The 16,571-nt window shown below is 44.1% G+C and overlaps 10 protein-coding genes and 2 non-coding genes across 14 annotated transcripts; 6 read left to right on the top strand and 6 right to left on the bottom strand.

The window, feature by feature from the left end:
- The first annotated feature begins 393 nt into the window (after window positions 1–393).
- LOC117579419 (cyclin-H) lies at window positions 394–1,718 on the top strand. Its single transcript, XM_034265298.1, has 5 exons — window positions 394–758; window positions 820–1,021; window positions 1,077–1,305; window positions 1,371–1,482; window positions 1,551–1,718. The coding sequence occupies exons 1-5, from the start codon at window positions 445–447 to the stop codon at window positions 1,666–1,668; spliced, it is 975 nt and encodes a 324-aa protein (XP_034121189.1). The 5' UTR covers window positions 394–444; the 3' UTR covers window positions 1,669–1,718.
- Window positions 1,719–1,793: 75 nt separating this feature from the next.
- On the top strand, window positions 1,794–2,598 carry LOC117579420 (matrix-remodeling-associated protein 7). The gene is made up of 2 exons (XM_034265300.1): window positions 1,794–1,987; window positions 2,063–2,598. The coding sequence occupies exons 1-2, from the start codon at window positions 1,856–1,858 to the stop codon at window positions 2,459–2,461; spliced, it is 531 nt and encodes a 176-aa protein (XP_034121191.1). The 5' UTR covers window positions 1,794–1,855; the 3' UTR covers window positions 2,462–2,598.
- Window positions 2,599–2,792: 194 nt separating this feature from the next.
- On the top strand, window positions 2,793–4,475 carry LOC117579418 (zinc finger MYND domain-containing protein 10 homolog). The gene is made up of 3 exons (XM_034265297.1): window positions 2,793–3,767; window positions 3,832–4,298; window positions 4,362–4,475. Exons 1-3 carry the CDS (start codon window positions 2,907–2,909, stop codon window positions 4,417–4,419), a joined length of 1,386 nt encoding a protein of 461 aa, XP_034121188.1. The 5' UTR covers window positions 2,793–2,906; the 3' UTR covers window positions 4,420–4,475.
- On the bottom strand, window positions 4,472–5,540 carry LOC117579421 (40S ribosomal protein S12). The gene is made up of 3 exons (XM_034265301.1): window positions 5,387–5,540; window positions 5,048–5,182; window positions 4,472–4,849 (listed from the first exon to the last, which is right to left on the bottom strand). Exons 1-3 carry the CDS (start codon window positions 5,401–5,403, stop codon window positions 4,582–4,584), a joined length of 420 nt encoding a protein of 139 aa, XP_034121192.1. The 5' UTR covers window positions 5,404–5,540; the 3' UTR covers window positions 4,472–4,581.
- On the bottom strand, window positions 4,935–5,006 carry LOC117580597. The gene has a single exon (XR_004573586.1). It is a non-coding gene; the product is annotated as a small nucleolar RNA U18 (small nucleolar RNA).
- LOC117580595 lies at window positions 5,259–5,329 on the bottom strand. The gene has a single exon (XR_004573584.1). It is a non-coding gene; the product is annotated as a small nucleolar RNA U18 (small nucleolar RNA).
- Window positions 5,541–6,020: 480 nt separating the features above from the next.
- On the top strand, window positions 6,021–8,905 carry LOC117579075 (adenosine kinase). 3 transcript variants are annotated; one of them, XM_034264783.1, is made up of 3 exons: window positions 6,021–6,248; window positions 7,340–7,823; window positions 8,016–8,905. In XM_034264783.1, exons 1-3 carry the CDS (start codon window positions 6,232–6,234, stop codon window positions 8,550–8,552), a joined length of 1,038 nt encoding a protein of 345 aa, XP_034120674.1. In that variant the 5' UTR covers window positions 6,021–6,231; the 3' UTR covers window positions 8,553–8,905. The 3 variants fall into 3 exon arrangements, with proteins under 3 accessions (XP_034120674.1, XP_034120672.1, XP_034120673.1); XM_034264781.1 differs by lacking the exon at window positions 6,021–6,248 and adding an exon at window positions 6,474–6,514; XM_034264782.1 differs by lacking the exon at window positions 6,021–6,248 and adding an exon at window positions 7,202–7,264.
- A 171-nt stretch (window positions 8,906–9,076) lies between these two features.
- On the bottom strand, window positions 9,077–10,399 carry LOC117579076 (protein-S-isoprenylcysteine O-methyltransferase). The gene is made up of 3 exons (XM_034264784.1): window positions 10,024–10,399; window positions 9,594–9,965; window positions 9,077–9,533 (listed from the first exon to the last, which is right to left on the bottom strand). The coding sequence occupies exons 1-3, from the start codon at window positions 10,267–10,269 to the stop codon at window positions 9,246–9,248; spliced, it is 906 nt and encodes a 301-aa protein (XP_034120675.1). The 5' UTR covers window positions 10,270–10,399; the 3' UTR covers window positions 9,077–9,245.
- A 63-nt stretch (window positions 10,400–10,462) lies between these two features.
- LOC117579078 (39S ribosomal protein L20, mitochondrial) lies at window positions 10,463–11,149 on the top strand. The gene is made up of 3 exons (XM_034264786.1): window positions 10,463–10,622; window positions 10,683–10,891; window positions 10,945–11,149. The coding sequence occupies exons 1-3, from the start codon at window positions 10,536–10,538 to the stop codon at window positions 11,099–11,101; spliced, it is 453 nt and encodes a 150-aa protein (XP_034120677.1). The 5' UTR covers window positions 10,463–10,535; the 3' UTR covers window positions 11,102–11,149.
- Window positions 11,144–12,044, bottom strand: LOC117579079 (10 kDa heat shock protein, mitochondrial). The gene is made up of 3 exons (XM_034264787.1): window positions 11,884–12,044; window positions 11,541–11,702; window positions 11,144–11,436 (listed from the first exon to the last, which is right to left on the bottom strand). Exons 1-3 carry the CDS (start codon window positions 11,884–11,886, stop codon window positions 11,290–11,292), a joined length of 312 nt encoding a protein of 103 aa, XP_034120678.1. The 5' UTR covers window positions 11,887–12,044; the 3' UTR covers window positions 11,144–11,289.
- Window positions 12,045–12,077: 33 nt separating this feature from the next.
- On the top strand, window positions 12,078–14,442 carry LOC117579074 (cullin homolog 1). The gene is made up of 2 exons (XM_034264780.1): window positions 12,078–13,896; window positions 13,961–14,442. Exons 1-2 carry the CDS (start codon window positions 12,259–12,261, stop codon window positions 14,348–14,350), a joined length of 2,028 nt encoding a protein of 675 aa, XP_034120671.1. The 5' UTR covers window positions 12,078–12,258; the 3' UTR covers window positions 14,351–14,442.
- An 880-nt stretch (window positions 14,443–15,322) lies between these two features.
- Window positions 15,323–16,209, bottom strand: LOC117579077. The gene has a single exon (XM_034264785.1). It carries the CDS (start codon window positions 16,154–16,156, stop codon window positions 15,641–15,643), a length of 516 nt encoding a protein of 171 aa, XP_034120676.1. The 5' UTR covers window positions 16,157–16,209; the 3' UTR covers window positions 15,323–15,640.
- Window positions 16,210–16,571: the final 362 nt, after the last annotated feature.

Consider the following 16,571-nt stretch of genomic DNA (forward strand, 5'->3'; position numbering starts at 1 on the left):
AAGGGGCGTGTTGGTGTGAGAAGTGTTGTAGATGCAGATGACAGATGAAGAAAAAATTTTAAATGTGACAAAACACCTGTAAGGTGCAGAAGTGGTACTGAGTGCCGGGTATAAAAGTTGTGACGCGTAAGAAGCGTCTCACACGTCCCTTCTCGTTTTTTATTATTTTACAGCCACCTATTGAAAGAAAGTCATAAAAACTAGCCAACCTGTTGGAAATTTGATGCAGCAATCGGATAAAATAGTTTTGGTTTCGTGCTGAGAGTCCTAACTAGCTTATAATATTAAATAGAATATCAAAATCGCGAATTGTTTACGTTACGGCATATTTTTACGGTATATTTAGATAATGAGAGGGTATATTTTTGAGGGTCGGGCAGTATATTTTATCGATAAGTCCGGGATCGTACTAATGTTGATTGAAAATTTAATATTCTGTGCAGAATGTATCCTGTGAGCTCACAGAAAAAGTCCTGGACATTTGCTAATGAGGCACAGCTGCTGGGATTCCGAGTGGAGCAGAATTCCAAGTACATTGAGGAGCACGAATCCGAATGTCAGGATAGCGACCTGGAGGAATTTTTTCTGACGCCGGCCGAGGAGCGCCTGTTGCTGAAACAATATGAAGTCTACTTGTTTGACTTTTGTCGCCGGTTCGATCCGCCCATGCCAAAATGTGTGGTGGGCACCGCGTTTCACTATTTTAAGCGTTTCTATCTGAACAACACGCCGATGGACTATCATCCCAAGGAAATACTGTGAGAATGAGCAACTTAAACGAAAAGGAGAATAGTCTAATCACGGAGCCTTTATTCACAGGGCCACCTGTGTGTTCGTTGCCTGCAAGGTGGAGGAGTTTAACGTGTCCATTAGTCAATTTGTCAACAACATCAAAGGGGATCGGAACAAAGCCACAGACATTGTTCTGTCCAATGAGCTGCTGTTGATTGGCCAACTGAACTACTACCTCACTATACACAACCCGTTCAGACCCATCGAGGGGTTCCTTATAGATATAAAGGTGAGAAAATCAAACGACATTGTAAAGGGCATGGCCATCTAACCTTTTGCCTCAGACTCGCAGCAATATGCAGAATCCGGATCGTTTACGTCCGCATATTGAAAGCTTCGTCGATTCCACATATTACACGGATGCATGCTTGTTGCATACACCCTCGCAGATCGGCCTGGCCGCTGTGCTGCATGCGGCCAGCCGAGAACAGGAGAATCTGGACAGCTATGTTACGGATTTGCTGTTTGTGTCTGCGCGGGATAAGCTGCCAGGTCTTATTGATGCAGTGCGAAGTAAGACTTACTTCTGACTGGCTTTGACCCCAATAATTGCTGTTAATGTATATTTGTTTCCACAGAAATCCGAATCATGGTCAAACAGTACCAGCAACCCGATCGTGATAGGGTTAAAGCCATCGAAAAGAAGCTGGATAAGTGCCGCAATCAGGCAAACAACCCAGACAGTGAACTGTATGAATTTCATGAATGGCCGCTTTTATTACTTAACGTTCCTAAAATATCTGTCAATCCTTCAACAGATACAAAGAGCGCTTGCGGCGAATGTACACTGATGAGGACGATATTCCCGCTGAAGATGCCTCTTTTCATATTGCTGATGTGAGCTCGGATACCTCCGCAATGAATACCAGCCAATAGGATATATTTTGAATTTTGTAGATTTTTTTTATTTATATATCCCCGTAAAATAAATATGTATTTATCAATGTATTTTTTTGTTAATTTTTAGATCGCTGGTATATTTTTTGGTATCTTTTCGCTTGCGTCCTGTGGGCACACTTCTGGCTCAAGAAGAAACTCTAAAAATAAACAAAATCAGGTGAAAATGCACGAAATACTGTCATCGCTGGACGGTCTCTTCCTGGGTCTACCCGGTCACTACTCTATCGCCCTGACTACTCTCCTACTCTGCGTTCTGGTGGCCTTTTATTTTGCAAACTTCTTTAAGGATAACAACGTGAGTTCCCTAAAATCCTGCAGCGCATGAAAGTATCCTTTAAAATGCTTACAAACACATTTGCACGGCATGCAGGATCTGGAGGACGAGGGGCTGGGTCCCGATGAAGTGCATGATGAAGACGATTCCGAGCTGAGGAAGCATCTTGAGGACGAGGATTATGATGATGACGAACTGGATCTGGATGACGACGAGGCCTTTGAGGAGCGTACAAGTGATAGCGACACTGAGCTCATTGAGGATCACCAACCCAGCCAGGACTACAGTCATCTCATGGGAAAGTTCAAGACTAAACATATGCAGAACAATTTTGAGAAGGCCCTAACAGCCGACCAGATCATGGAAGAGCGTCGCATTGAGAGGGAGCAGCTGGCGGCCATTTTTGAAATGCTGCGTAAGCAAGAGGCGGAACTGAATCTCAAGGATCGAATCAGCGAACAGGATCTCGACGAACAAGTGCGACTGTATCGCTAGGCTCCCCGAGTGGAGAGGAATGCTCAGCTTACCTGAAAGTAGAAACTTGTGTGATCTATGTTTGAATGTCTCCTTGTTTTAATTTAGTCGGTTAACTTAAAGTATTCTTAGATTAAATTTACATCTTAGTTGCCAAACACGTTCCTTAGTTATTAATACCCAAACTAATTGATGGGTAAAGAATGGAATGATCTACAAGTTTTCCGAATTTGTTTTTGACTGACATCGTTGATGGCAAGGCCTGCCAAGACTTTCGTGTTTTATTTACTTAACTAAATTTCCTGTTATAAAACAGAGTCCTAGCAACCGTTGCCTGTCATGGTAACCAAAAAAACGGACCTACCTCCTCTCTCCTACTGATAAAATCAGTCACAAGCAAAACCCCGATCACAGTTGGTAGAAACAAATTTAGAAAGACAATTATTTTGAACATAAGGAAAAAAAAATGGTAAACTTTGTTTATCCCGAGGAGCTGTACTTTTTCGTTGAAAGTATTCGCGGGTTTGAGGTGCGCGACGTTGGAAACAGCAAGTGGCTCGAGGTGCACGAGATGGTCATCAAGCTGAGCCAGCAGGCGGCCTACGAAGCGGCCCAGAACCGTGAGGAGGAGGTCAAGGAATTTCTCATTTCACGAGATAAACTTCGCCTGCTGATACACGAGGCCTACTGCGTGAATTTGTGGAAGGCTCGGGTGCTACCGCTTCTGCTGGAGATCGACCCGAATCCCAAGGCCACGTTTCTCATCTACACGGTGATGTACCATGAGGCGGCGCTGGTGGCTCTCTTGGACATGTGCCTCTATCACCCCAGTGGCTGCGAGACGCTGCAGGAATCGGTGCTGGATCTCATCGACTACTGTGGACATGCAGTGTCCCAGGTGATTGGTCTAGTCAGCATGGGCTACCACGAGAACGAGTCAAAGGTGGACGTTGATGAGGCTGTACTCACAGAGCTGGAACGCCAGAAGCGCAATTTCATATACAAGATCGGCCTGCGCTGCATCTCCATTCTTAACTACTTGGCCGACAATGTTTCGCTCTTTCACCTGAGCGCCACTCGTCGCTTGCTGTTTTCTCACGACATCCCCTGGCTAATGGTGGATGTGCTCTGCTTCCGACCCTGGCAGCGGAAGACCAGCAAGGGGCTGCAAAAATTTATCGACGAGAAGTGGACCAATGTGGAGGATACCGCCAAGATCGTCAAGCCCGAGGCACAGGCCTGGTTCTGTGTGCATCAGCTGCTTCTTAATCCACAGATCATGGAGAATTACGAGCTGAACGAGGCGCGTTGCAAGCAGCTGTCAAAGGTGATGACTGGGAGGGTGCCACTCCCCATGAGCGTTTTGAATGACTGTGTCCTATCTTCCTCAGCTATTGGGTCTAATGCACGAAACGCTCTTGGACCAGCTGCCCGTACTCATTGGGCTGAAGCAATTCCTTAGCCGCTTGACCCTCAGCGGCAATACGGCGGCAAAGTCGCACCCTCTTCTGTTGGAAGATCTGCCCCAAATACAAAACGACCTCATCAAGGAGGTTGATCGCGAAGGCGGATTTTATCAGATAGCCCAGGCACAGGATTCCGTGTTTCTTAGCATGGACAAGAAGCAGATTTGTGACATAGCTAGCCGCTTAAGTGCTGCCTACGGCACAGAGCTCCTGTGCGAGCTGGAGCAGAAGATAGACGATCTGAATTTGCAAGAGGGGAATCCAAAGTCTCAACCGGATTCTGGGGCTGGCGGCGACGCCGCAGCAGAAGAGCAGATAAACAAGTGCGCATCTTGCCAGGCTCAGGCAAAAAAGAAGTGCGCCAAATGCAAGAAGGCTCACTATTGCTCACGGTAAGCCGCGTGGTTCTATTCTGCATCAGCTCTCATTATAATCCCCTTGCGCTTACTTTGCAGCGAGTGCCAACTAAAGGACTGGCCACAGCACAAAACTGCCTGCCTGGACAGTGCTTAATTGGACTTTTTTCCATTATTCTAGTTGCGTTAAAGAGAACTTTCCAAAAATGTAAAGAGGGTCAATTTCTTTTATTTATCGGATTTCTTACGTTTTTATTTTTATCAGCATAAAAAACTCTCACGTAGTCTCTCATTCAACAGACAGGGGACAGCATATGGTTTAGCTGTTCTGCCTGAGATGGTCCTTAACCACATCTAAAGCGGGTGTTTCCTCACCAAAGTCCTTGATGACCACCACCGAGCAGCCGCATACTTTGCGAGGCTTGCCCTCCTTGTCGATCTTGCACAGGCCGGACCATTCGCCGAGCTTCTTGTGCGAGTCCACGCGGATCAGGGGGATCTGGTGCTCGTTGCACAGGGCTGTGACCAGTTTCTTGTAGTTGGGCTCATCGAAGGACTCTGCCAGAATGCACAGAACGGCCTGACGTCTGTCCAAAGAAATGGATGTGAAAATAGGTTAGAAAAGGAATTGGTGGGATAGCGAGGGGGTTGGCGAAACCCGGCTGGCGGACATGTGCTCAGCAATTGGAAGGTTTTTAATCAATGGATAATTCATAAACACGGACCAATTAATTTCATCAGAGACACTCAAGGGAAAGCCAGTTTGGGAATTTTGGTCCACTTACTTGTCCAGGGCCTTGCATGCCTGGTGGATGCCATGCACGAGACCATCAGCAATCAGAGACTTCTTCAGCACTTCCTGCAGAGCAGTGTTAATGTCCATGGCGCCATCGAGGACGGGGGCAGCTGAGGGCACATCACTGCAATAATGTGGCAATATATCAATAAATTACTTATTCATAACATAAACAGGACGGCAAACTTCATTTAGCCTTGATTTGTCAGTAATTGGAGAATTTATAATCAATGTAAATTCATAAACACGGACCAATTAATTTCATCAGAAACCCAAATGGCGGGCAAAGGCATAAACTTCCATTTTGACCTATTAAGTGTCGACTTACACATCAACGTCGGCCATATTTTAGCGATTGAGGATTCACTTCACTGCAATGATATATAAAAAACACATTATTTGTTAGGATGCCACAAATACCGTCAAATTAATTCAGCCCAATTTTCATACACATTCGCACCTTTAAACAACCGGAAAGAAAGAAATCATCAGCGTGACCGAAGACTTGTCCATAAAATAAACCGGCTGACCCTCAAAAAAATACCAAAATATACTTAATCTTTTTTAAAAGTAAATAAACCTTATATGCACCTAGGAAACCCCGACAAAACATTTATTTAATGTATCTTGAGCTGCGGTATTTCTAGTATTTAATCGGCTGGTTTTCTGGGATATTCTTGCATATTTTCTGCTGATCTAGGTACTCAACTGCAAAATTCTAGCGGCAAAATTGTCTGTCGAACAAAAAACAGGATTGATTTCTTATCGTTTGTATGGGAATATCATCCCTGATTCTGTCAAAAAAAAATGTTGAGCATCTGAGTACTGGGCTAAAATATAAGCCTAAAATTGGAAAATATATTGTGTTGAATTCATAATTTTTAAAATTTACGACCATAAAAAGGCGTTCACATCGCACATCGATACCAATGTTTTGCATGGTAAAAATATCGCCCATATCGATACAACATAAACAATCCTAAATTCAAGAGCTAGCAGCTCGCGCTTCCTTAGATTAACTACAATTGGTCTATAAATCTTCTCTGGTCAAATATTTCTAATAATATAGATTGGTAGATAGCTTTACAAGCGCACACGAGGCTCACGCTGTCAGTTGAAAAGTGCAATAACTCGTTAATGTTTACATAAGAAGGCAGCTAATCCAACAACAAAATGACAAGCACGCTGCAGTAAGTTTGTGTTGTAGTTGTAGAAGACTAGACTAAAAGTTGTATTATAAAAAGACACCATGTGCTCTCGTTCCGTTCTTATGCGTTGTACATTCACACATGCATACATGTGTACATATTTAGATCTAATTGCCGAAAATGTACAGCGGCATGTGAAAATCGTGTTCTGCGGGTTCTGTGTGTGTGGGAGCGAGTTTGGTGTCGTTATCTCTATATTCGATGGGTGTTGACCCGCTTGACATGGGGGACGGTGCTGAGGACCAGAGGTATATGAATGAATTAATAATCCAAATATATGTACACGAACATATGTGCGTATTGGGCGCTGTTTGCCTTTTGATTCCGAAATATGCGGCTGATAAGAGGAGCACATTCTTGGCAGCAACAACAGTCGAAGGCGCGTAAACAAGCCCACACAATGCTTAATAGTAGGTTTTTGATTCGAAGTAATTTTCATCGTGAATGGCATGATTCTGTAGAGAGAAGTTCCTATTGGTCAGATACCCAACACTGGCGTCCAAACAACTGCGATCAGCATAGAAAAAACGAGAAGGGACGTGTGAGACGCTTCTTACGCGTCACAACTTTTATACCTTGCACTCAGTACTACATCTGTACCTTAGCGGTTATTTGTCAAATTTTAAATTTTTTCTCATCTGTCATCTACATCTACAACACTTCTCAAGCCAACACGCTCCGTTAGCTCCGTATATATACTTAATGGGGTCGGAAACGCTTCCTTCTGTGCGTTACATACAACCGTTATTCGCTCAAATACAATATACCCTATTTACTCTTCGAGTACCGGGTATAAAATGGCGTTCGAAGCGTACCTATTATATGGACCAGAACTCTTACTCCTGCTATGAGCAGGGGGCTATCGGTAGGGTTCATCGCCAAACGATTGTGCTGCTAAGCGACATCGTCGTTGAATTTGGAATTCTAATTGACAATTGGCCGCATTAGTGACAGGCCCTTCAAGCGAGAGACATGTGGGATCGGAGCAGCACCGTTAGGTTGGGTGTGGCGGTTAGGGATGTTTCAGGTTGATTCCGCAATGAAACTAATCCTTTTGATTCTATCCAACGCAGAGAAGGCATTCTGGTTGGATGTGGCAATCCACTGCTGGACATTTCCGCCAGTGTGCCAATGGACTTTTTAAAGAAGTATGAGATGAAGGAGGACGATGCCATCCTGGCCGAGGAGCGACATATGCCCATCTATCGGGAGCTGGTAGATGGCTTCCAGGCGGAATTCCTGGCCGGCGGATCGGTGCAGAATTCCCTGCGCATTGCCCAATGGATATTGGGGCAGCCGAAGGTGGCCGTCTTCTTTGGCTGCGTGGGTGAGGACGAGTATGCCGATATACTAATGGAGAAGGCCAGGTCCGCTGGACTGGACGTCCACTATCAAATCAAGAAGGACGTACCCACGGGAACCTGCGCTGTTCTCATCACCGGCACACATCGATCGCTATGCGCAAACTTGGCGGCGGCCAACAACTTCACCATCGACCATTTGGATCAGCCCCTCAACAAGACCTTGGTAGAAAATGCCTTGTACTACTATATTTCGGTGAGTACAATATAGAATCATAGAATGGATGCAATATATATAAAATACAAAAGCTTATGACTTGATATGGCAGGAAGTCAATTCGGTCCTACTCAAGTTCTACTCACTACTTGAGTGACCAGATAGATTAGATTAGACCAATTAATATAACACTTTATATTAATATAACACTTTGATTGCATTTCCCGGCAGGGCTTCTTCCTCACTGTGAACCCGCCTAGCATAATGCAAGTGGCAGCCACTGCCCTTGCCAAGCAGCGACCGTTCCTAATGAACCTCAGCGCACCATTCATATCACAATTTTACATGGCACCGCTTCTGGCCGTCATGCCCTATGTGGACATCATCTTTGGGAATGAGGCAGAGGCGCATGCCTTTGCTACGGCCCAAGGCTGGCCGACCGAGGATCTGCGCGAGATTGGCAAGCGTCTGGTGGCGCTGGACAAACTGAATCCGGCGCGACCTCGCATTGCCATACTAACGCAGGGCTGTGATCCCGTGCTGCTCATCCAGCGGGACTCGGTTGAAGAGTTTCCGGTCACACGATTGGCGGTGCATGAGATTGTCGATACCAATGGCGCTGGGGATGCATTCGTTGGCGGTTTTCTGTCGCAGTTTGTGCAGGGTAAGTCCCTCGATGTATGCATACGATGTGGTAACTATGCTGCTGGACATATTATCAAGAATCCTGGATGTACGTATACGGGTGAGCCGCAGTTTGTCGAATAAAGAGGATGCACAGGAGGAAAATGACCAGGATGAGTCTAAATGGCAGAAAAATACATTACACACACAAAAGTACACATACACAGGTCGCTGTTGCAATTGTTAATTAAGTGAATATTCTATACAAGAGAGTGACTAAGACATTTTTGTTAACACAGATAATTGTTTGTACATACATTTAACCTAACCTACATACTCACACATGCACATGAACATGCACAGAGCGAAAGACACTAACTAACAAGCATACAGCTGCGGAGGAACGTGATGGAGAATCGGCTTGTGTTTTATATAGATAGAGCAATATTCGAATTTAAATTGATAATAAAACAAAAGTGACACAAGGTACCAGAGAACTATCCACATGTCAACACTCTGCTCAACTCAATTCTTTGACTTCTTGGACTCATTGAAACTTCCCAATCATGAGGCATCTGACATCGCGGTCGGTTCGGTGTCTGCCGAAATACTTTACGAATTCCACAATACTTCATACGCACATCGAGATAAAAATTCAACATTTAAGATATGTTAAAATATCTTTAAACTTATTTTGGTAAATGTGCTGTTTTTTCGGCTGTACAAAAGATGTTTTTTTTTAACTTAGTATAAGATAGAAATTTGTGTAGCTTCGTGATCTTCTCGATCTTGTGATTTGTGTGTGTTTGTGTTGCTGACCTCAACTGTACAACGCCGCTACTCAAGAAGATAGCCTTTTATGAAGGGCAGGCCCGTGTCCACCCGCTTCTGATAGCGCACATAGTCCGACTGGAAAAAATTGAGCAGGGAGTACTCCTCGACGTAGATGCGATCGTGGAAGAATAGCCAGCTGACTAGCGTGTAGACACAGATGCAAATGGGATTCATCAGTATGAACTGTGTACCGATGGACCACCAGAACCAGCCGACATAGGAAGGATGTCGACAGTATGCGTATATGCCGTGCGTAATGAGCTTGTGGTCCGAGTGTTTCTCATTTTGGACCTGTTCAAGTATTTTTAAGTAGAATCAAAAAAATTGTTTGTTGGTTTTTAAATGGCTTACGAGGTGAGTAAAGCTTCGTCCGGCTGTGATGATGGCCGACTTCCGGATTAGCTCGCCAATGGTGCACATTGCCATGCCCAGCAGCCAAATGTATCCGAAGCGTTTGAACTCGGGCAGGAAGTGCACTTCCAGGGCAAACTCAATCCAGCTAGCCGCCGCCGCCAGCCCATAGTGCACCGAATGGTTGAGCATGAACGAGTCTAGGGTCAGCGTGCGCGGATTGGCGTAGGCTATGACCAGGAACTCGGAATAATGGAAGAATGCCATAAAGCACCCGTAGACCCCAAACTGTCGCCAAGACGAAGGAGAAAAGCAAATGACCAGTATGCTCACGGCCTCGGCGAACCCCAGAAACGACGCCCGTATGGCCACCTAGTGAAGGAACAATAATGATAAGAACGAAAACTTCGAAAATGTGGGCATGACTCACCTGGTAGTCGCTGTTTCTAAGCACAAATCGTATGATCATATTAATCAGGGCGTAGTAAAGGACCGGTCCCCAAAGGACGGCACCCCACACGTTCGGCACAATTCCATAGTAGATCTGCGGCACCGATGGGATAAGAACAAGGGTCGCTGTACTCACAAAACAATACAAACTTAGACGACCCTCGTAGCACGACGAGCAAGCGCTGGTTGTCCCAGTAGCGGGATTGCGTTGGCTGTTTGCACACATTATAACTAAATTATGCGATTGTTCGTGCACTTAGTGATCGCTAAATCATGGAAAATTTTGTTTTTAAGAACATTTGCTTGAAAAAATTCGCAGAATGTAAATAAACCGGCAATTGGTGATACCGATAGTGGTGTCAGCTGTGAGAGACCGATAGTCCGTATCGATATATCTTGTCGATACACATGCCAGCATATGCGGGTTATGTAAAATAGAAAATATTGTTTTTATCAATAAAAAATTAATAAAACTGTTGAAGAAATCAAGACATGGTGTTCCTAAACATACCACTATTGGTGCGAGCTCGCGGGCCTGATGAGTTTTGGCGTAAAAGACGTATTTTCAAATTGGCAGCGGTGTGTGGACTCGTAAAATATAGGAATCATGTAGAATACTTAATGCATTTGTTGTTCTAGCATTATCGTAGTCGCACTCGCAATGTATATTCCTTTGCTATTCGGAGTGTGCACCGAGCCTTGGCATACGCCACCAAGGGACGCAAGTTGAAGAAGCTGGACATGGCCCAGTTGTGGACGACGCGCGTCGAGGCTGGCTGTCAGCAGTATGGCGTAGGGTTGGAAACCTTTAAGGAGGGTCTGACGCGCACCTCCATCCTTCTGAACAGGTAAGATGTGCTTTTAACGCGTAGATCTGCTATCAATACTCTTCCCGTTTCAGAAAAATGCTCTCAGACTTGGCCATTTGGGAGCCGCGGTCATTTGAGGCTTTGGTGAAGATCTCGCGGGAACGGGCCGCCGTTGAGGGATTACCCGATATAAAGCAACGTTCTGCCTTCAATCAAGTTTATGGGTTGCGCAACCTAAAATTGGATTAGCTTAAATCATAAGTAGGATTTCAAATATATATTTTTTACACGTAAGGAGTAACTCGGCTTTTATTGGATAGCGGTCAAGGCCAATTGCAAACAAAAATATTGCATCAGCGTTTATTGTGGTTGGTGGTGTTACATACTAATAAAACATAGAATTCATAGAATTTTGAGACTGGTGCGCCGAGAGGTGCCTATTCCAGTTTGGCCAGGATGTCAGATTCACGGAACAGAAAGAGTTCTTTCACATCGCCCTCCAGGTTAACCTTGGTGCCTCCGAATTCGGGCAACAGAACACGGTCTCCCTCTTTCACGCCAATAGGAATGTGGCTGCCAGTTGACTTGAAAGAACACAAGCGAATTAATTTCGTCACATATGTACATACAGAGATTGCACACACAGAGAGCAATGATCAACAATGTGGCACAACTATGAAATACTTACAGCATTGCGCGCACCAGGGCCAACAGCGACAACAGTGCCTTCGAGAACTTTGCCCACCGACTTCTCGGGCAATACAATGCCGCCTTTCGTTTTGGTGAGCGCCTCGGCACGTTGAATTAGAATGCGGTCCAGCATGGGTATGATCTTCTTAATAGCAGCGGCCTACAATATTAATTCAAATCAATTCATGTTTTTTGTACTTATCTGCTCTGTGCCAATCTGTGATGTTACACAACAGTGCAGCGAAATCTCACTAAGATGTGGAAACTTCTGGAGCAAAATTACGCCACACCTTTAAGTAGTGGCTGTCGTATTCTTCGGTTGGATTCCTAGCTCAACATACCATTTCTTTTTTTATAAATGCAAACTGGGCGCTTGGGAAATTAACTTGTCTTAACTACACGTGTGAGGTTAGTTGCCGGCGAAAATTTCTATTTGCCCCATGCGCCCCTTATCGGTTAAGTTTCGATAGTTTCAAAGAGCACAGCTATCGACAGCATTACAAATATCGCATAGAGAGTTATCAATATCATTATCAGTGGTATATGTATAAGTTTAATAATTTAGACAATTTTAATTTAATTAAGACAGCATAAATTCGTATAAAATTCGTCTGGGTATCCACGGGTGTGTTGCAAGCGCTCTACCATTCGATTCGGGAACCTCTTTGCTGAAACTCGGGTGGTTCCCTAGAACTGAGTCACAACCTCCATCTGGAATGTCTTCGAAAAAAAACTCATTTACCGACTTCAGCGAACGGCTGTCGGTCCATGTGGAAAGGATCTTTCGAAACGACACCACATGGAAGCGACAGGATCTAATGACTCTGCACATGACCATCTGTGAGCTGTGTTGCACCGTGTTAAGTGAAAGCAAACGCAGCCAGGAAGCCGGTAAAAAGGTATACCTCGCCTTAACGAATTTTCTAACCATTAGACTTAGAAGCATAGTCGCGGAGCTAGAGTCAATAAACGACGAACAGGAGTTGCTCCGTGAGTATCACCGCTGCTGGAAATCCTACCAGGCTTCTGCCACTGTTCTGGATATCGGGTGTAGCTACTTAAACGAGAATTGGGTAAAAAGAGAGCGGCTGGAAGGCCGTGACCATGTGTATACGATCTACCGTCTGGCTATGATTACGTGGAAAACAGTTATATTCAGTCCGATTGATCGATCTCTTATCAATGCTATTCATCACACTATGGTGGAGGAAATACACGCACAGTCCATTAACCCCTCCAGAATATATACCGTGTTGGAGTCGATCGTCGATATGTTTGCAAATGACGTAAATCAGTCTTGCTCTGTGCTAGAAAAAATGAACAACGTATTTGAAGCAAAAGTTTTAAAGTTTTTCGAAGCTGAATCGAAAACTTTGTTCCGAAGCATAGTGGGATCAGACTCGCATAAAGAACTGAAACATTTCGTGAAGTGTGCCGTATCATGCATTCCTTGGATTGAGCACGAGTTCTGCCAAATCCTGAGCGAACACCTTGAGTGCTTGCTGCAGAATGACATTAGCAGATGCACCAGGGACTATGGCAGGGACTATGTTCATGCCATGTTGTCCCTGCGTAAACTTCCGTTGTTAAGGGCTTTCGATAGCATAGAACTTTTGGCTGTCGCTGATCTAGTGCGCGTTAAGGTGATAAACAAAATATCCGATGGCGCAGAAGAGGGGAATCCACCGAAAATGCTCGCCCTATACTGTCATAAGCTACTAAAAAAGAATCAATGTTCCGAAATGCTCAAAAATGAATTGAAAAGAATTGTAGAGGTTGCGGCATTTTTGAATAATGAGAACAAGAAACTATTTACGAAAACATACTTAACACTACTGCACAAGCGACGTATCGATTATACATACGATATATACGATTATACTTCGTATGAAAAGGAATCATTTATGATCTCAATGCTAAGGAAGGATCTTGGGGGTGATTTCGTAGAAAGAATCTATACAAATGAAATGGCGGCTTCGAAAGATGTACACGCAAGGTGCCAGGACGTCCTGCTGGGAATAGGCTTAAAAGTGGGAATTCAATTGCGTATGACGTTCTTTAAAGTCACAAAGCTCCCGGAGTTAAGTAATGCCATGAGATTGCCCTTGGAACTGGAGCAGTCCGTCAGTGAATTCAAAGTATTTTGGTCTCAACAGTATACAAAATATGGGCTCTACTTAAATATACAAAAGTCTCAGGGCGAGCTAACCATGAACGTGAGTTCCCTGAAGTGTTATACTCTCCAGGTAAACACCTTGCAAATGGCCCTGCTGCTGCAGTTTAATCATCAGAACATTTTCGCTGTCCAGAAATTGGCCGAAAATGTTGGAACCAGCCCGGAGACCCTAATTACGGTACTTGATAATTGATTATTGCATGAAAATCAAACTCAATGAAAACATTCTTTTCTCGTTATAGGCATTGCGTCCACTGATTGACCGCAAGGTGTTGATCGTCGGTAAAAATTCAGCAGCCTTGACGCCGGCATCTTGCATAACTGTGTGCACTGATTATAACAGCAAGAAGTCGCTTATAAACATTACAAATGCTCCAGTCGGTAGGGTACCTGAAACCAATACTCCTAAATTAAAGACGGCAGAGCTGGATGCAGCAATAGTGCGCATCATGGAAAGAGAGAAGCAGTTGAAACCACAATTGCTGATATATCAAGTCATCAAGGAACACAACCTCGGCTTGTGTCCCATTAAATTGATTAAAGGTCGTATTGAGAATTTTATGGAAAAAAAATACCTGGAGCTTTCATCGGACAAAATGTTAGTTAAACTATCCAAATGTACGAAAGACTAAATAATAACGAGGAGTCTCAACTTTTATATACGGTACTCAGTAGACGTCCTAAGTGGTTTTTCATACCCGGTACTCGAAGAGTAAATAGGGTATATTGTATTTGTGTGAATAACGGTTGTATGTAACGCACAGAAGGAAGCGTTTCCGACCCCATAAAGTATATATATTCTTGATCAGCATCAATAGCCGAGTCGATATAGCCATTTCTGTCTGTCCGTCTTGTTTGTCGGCTAGTTCTTAGAGACTATAAGAGCTAGAGCCACCAAATTTTGGCTCCGGACTGCTGTATGCTCACACTGAAAGCAGTGTATTTCAAAAATTAGCCCCGCCCTCTTCCGCCCCCGCAAAAGGGCGAAAACCTCCCAAATCTACAACTTTGAAGATAAAAGAAAACTAAAAACGCCGTTTCGTAGGGAATGCCCATATCTATCATATCACCAAATTTGGATCATTATTATGGCCACAATCCCGCAGCTTATATTTGTTTTTGGCACATTCTCTCATTTACACTCTGCTTCGCTCAGACACGTCTCTGCCGCGTCTCTGCTCTGACTCTAGTGTGTGGCTCTAGGGGAGAGGGCGAGCTAAATGATCCTGTTGGCGTGAGTACTGTTGTTGATGTAGATGAAGAAAAAATGTTAAATTTGACAAAAAACCGCTAAGGTACATATGTAGTACTGAGTACCGGGTATAAAAGTTGTGACACGTAAGAAGCGTCTCACACGTCCCTTCTGGTTTTCAGTGCTTTATGTCACCTTCTTCGTTACTGAAGCTGTATCATATAAGCCCTTTCTTCATTCTGGCTATAATAATGATACAATCTGATTCCAATTAAATATAGTTCTTCCCTACGGAATGGCGCTTTCAGTTTTCCAAAATTGTTGCTGTGGAAGATTTTCGCCCTTTTCGGCGAGCATACAGCAGTCTGCAGGCAAAATTTAAATATTAAATTAAATAGACATTTTTGGCTGATAATGATAGCTATGACTGAAATATGCAGCCATCTGTGCAGGATACCAGTTTTTAATTTGTCTGTATGCAAGATGTGTCCGACGAATCACAAAATCATGAAAGCACGTGCGCCGTTTTTCGGAAATATATAGCTGGGTTTTTGGGTGGTTCAATGGTGTATCATCTGACTACGCGTACAAATGTTTCACAAATTATATCCGCATAAACATTTTAATAATAAAGAAAAGAAACAAAAAAGGTTCCTTCACAGAAGTCACTAACGTTGCCTCTTTTCTTTGTTCCACTCAAAAACAAATTTAATTAATTACGAGCCTTGTTTTAGCCTCCAGTGGTCCCGGCCAGGTATATAGCCATGGCCTCCTTGTTCAGGTGCACCGTCCGTCGTTTGGGGATCGGCTGGATGTGCGGCAGCCGAGTACAATTCACCGCATTCAGACTCAGATTCGAATTGCGATCGTCGTCATCGCTCACATATGAGCTGTTAGATTCCTGTTGAGCCGCTGGCGGCGGATTGTAGTGCTTGCGTTTTTCCGCAGCCGCTGCACGTGTTGTGGGCATTCTCTCCTCGCTGGGGTTTGTATGGACGGGTACAGGTGGCGGGTTAGCTGCCGCCGTTGTGGACGTCGTCGCGGTTGGGTTCGAGGACGAAATAAGTTCCGGTCGCTGACTGGAGATCACGTCCGAGATGCTTGTAGCCGGCTTCTTATCATTATTATGCTTCAGTGCATTTTTTATTTTGAACCTGTAGAGCCTTCCCAGGGTATTGAAGCAATACCTGCAGAGTGGTGTATCGTGTCGCAGTTCTGGGTTTAAGTAACGTGCGAAGTGAAGCATTTTTGGGTCCTTTTTTTTTTTTTTTTTTTTTTTGGGGATTTATGTTACCGCTCTATCCTTGGGTAGAGGGGGATTATTTGGCCGCCCGCCTTTGCAAGGTGGAAATCGCCACGTCGAGATATGTAACTTGTTACAGTTTTACTCCAATTTTGTCGATGAACTCGATTAAAGTTTGGTACGAGCTGATTTGTTCTTTTTCGAAGAATTTATAGATATTATTATATTTCCTTAGCGATGGGTAGTTTAGTCTTGTTGCGTTGTACTTGGTACAATTAAAAATTATATGCGATGCGTCATCGATAGTATCGCAGGTATCACAAATGTTACTTGCGACTACGTGCATTTTGGCAAGTGTGTGCCTATCAAATGCACTGCCGCTAAGCAGTCTATTGATCCTTTTAGCGTCAATGGCTTT

This window comes from Drosophila guanche, unplaced genomic scaffold (genome assembly GCF_900245975.1).
Source record: "Drosophila guanche unplaced genomic scaffold, DGUA_6, whole genome shotgun sequence".
NCBI classification, from domain to species: domain Eukaryota; kingdom Metazoa; phylum Arthropoda; class Insecta; order Diptera; family Drosophilidae; genus Drosophila; species Drosophila guanche.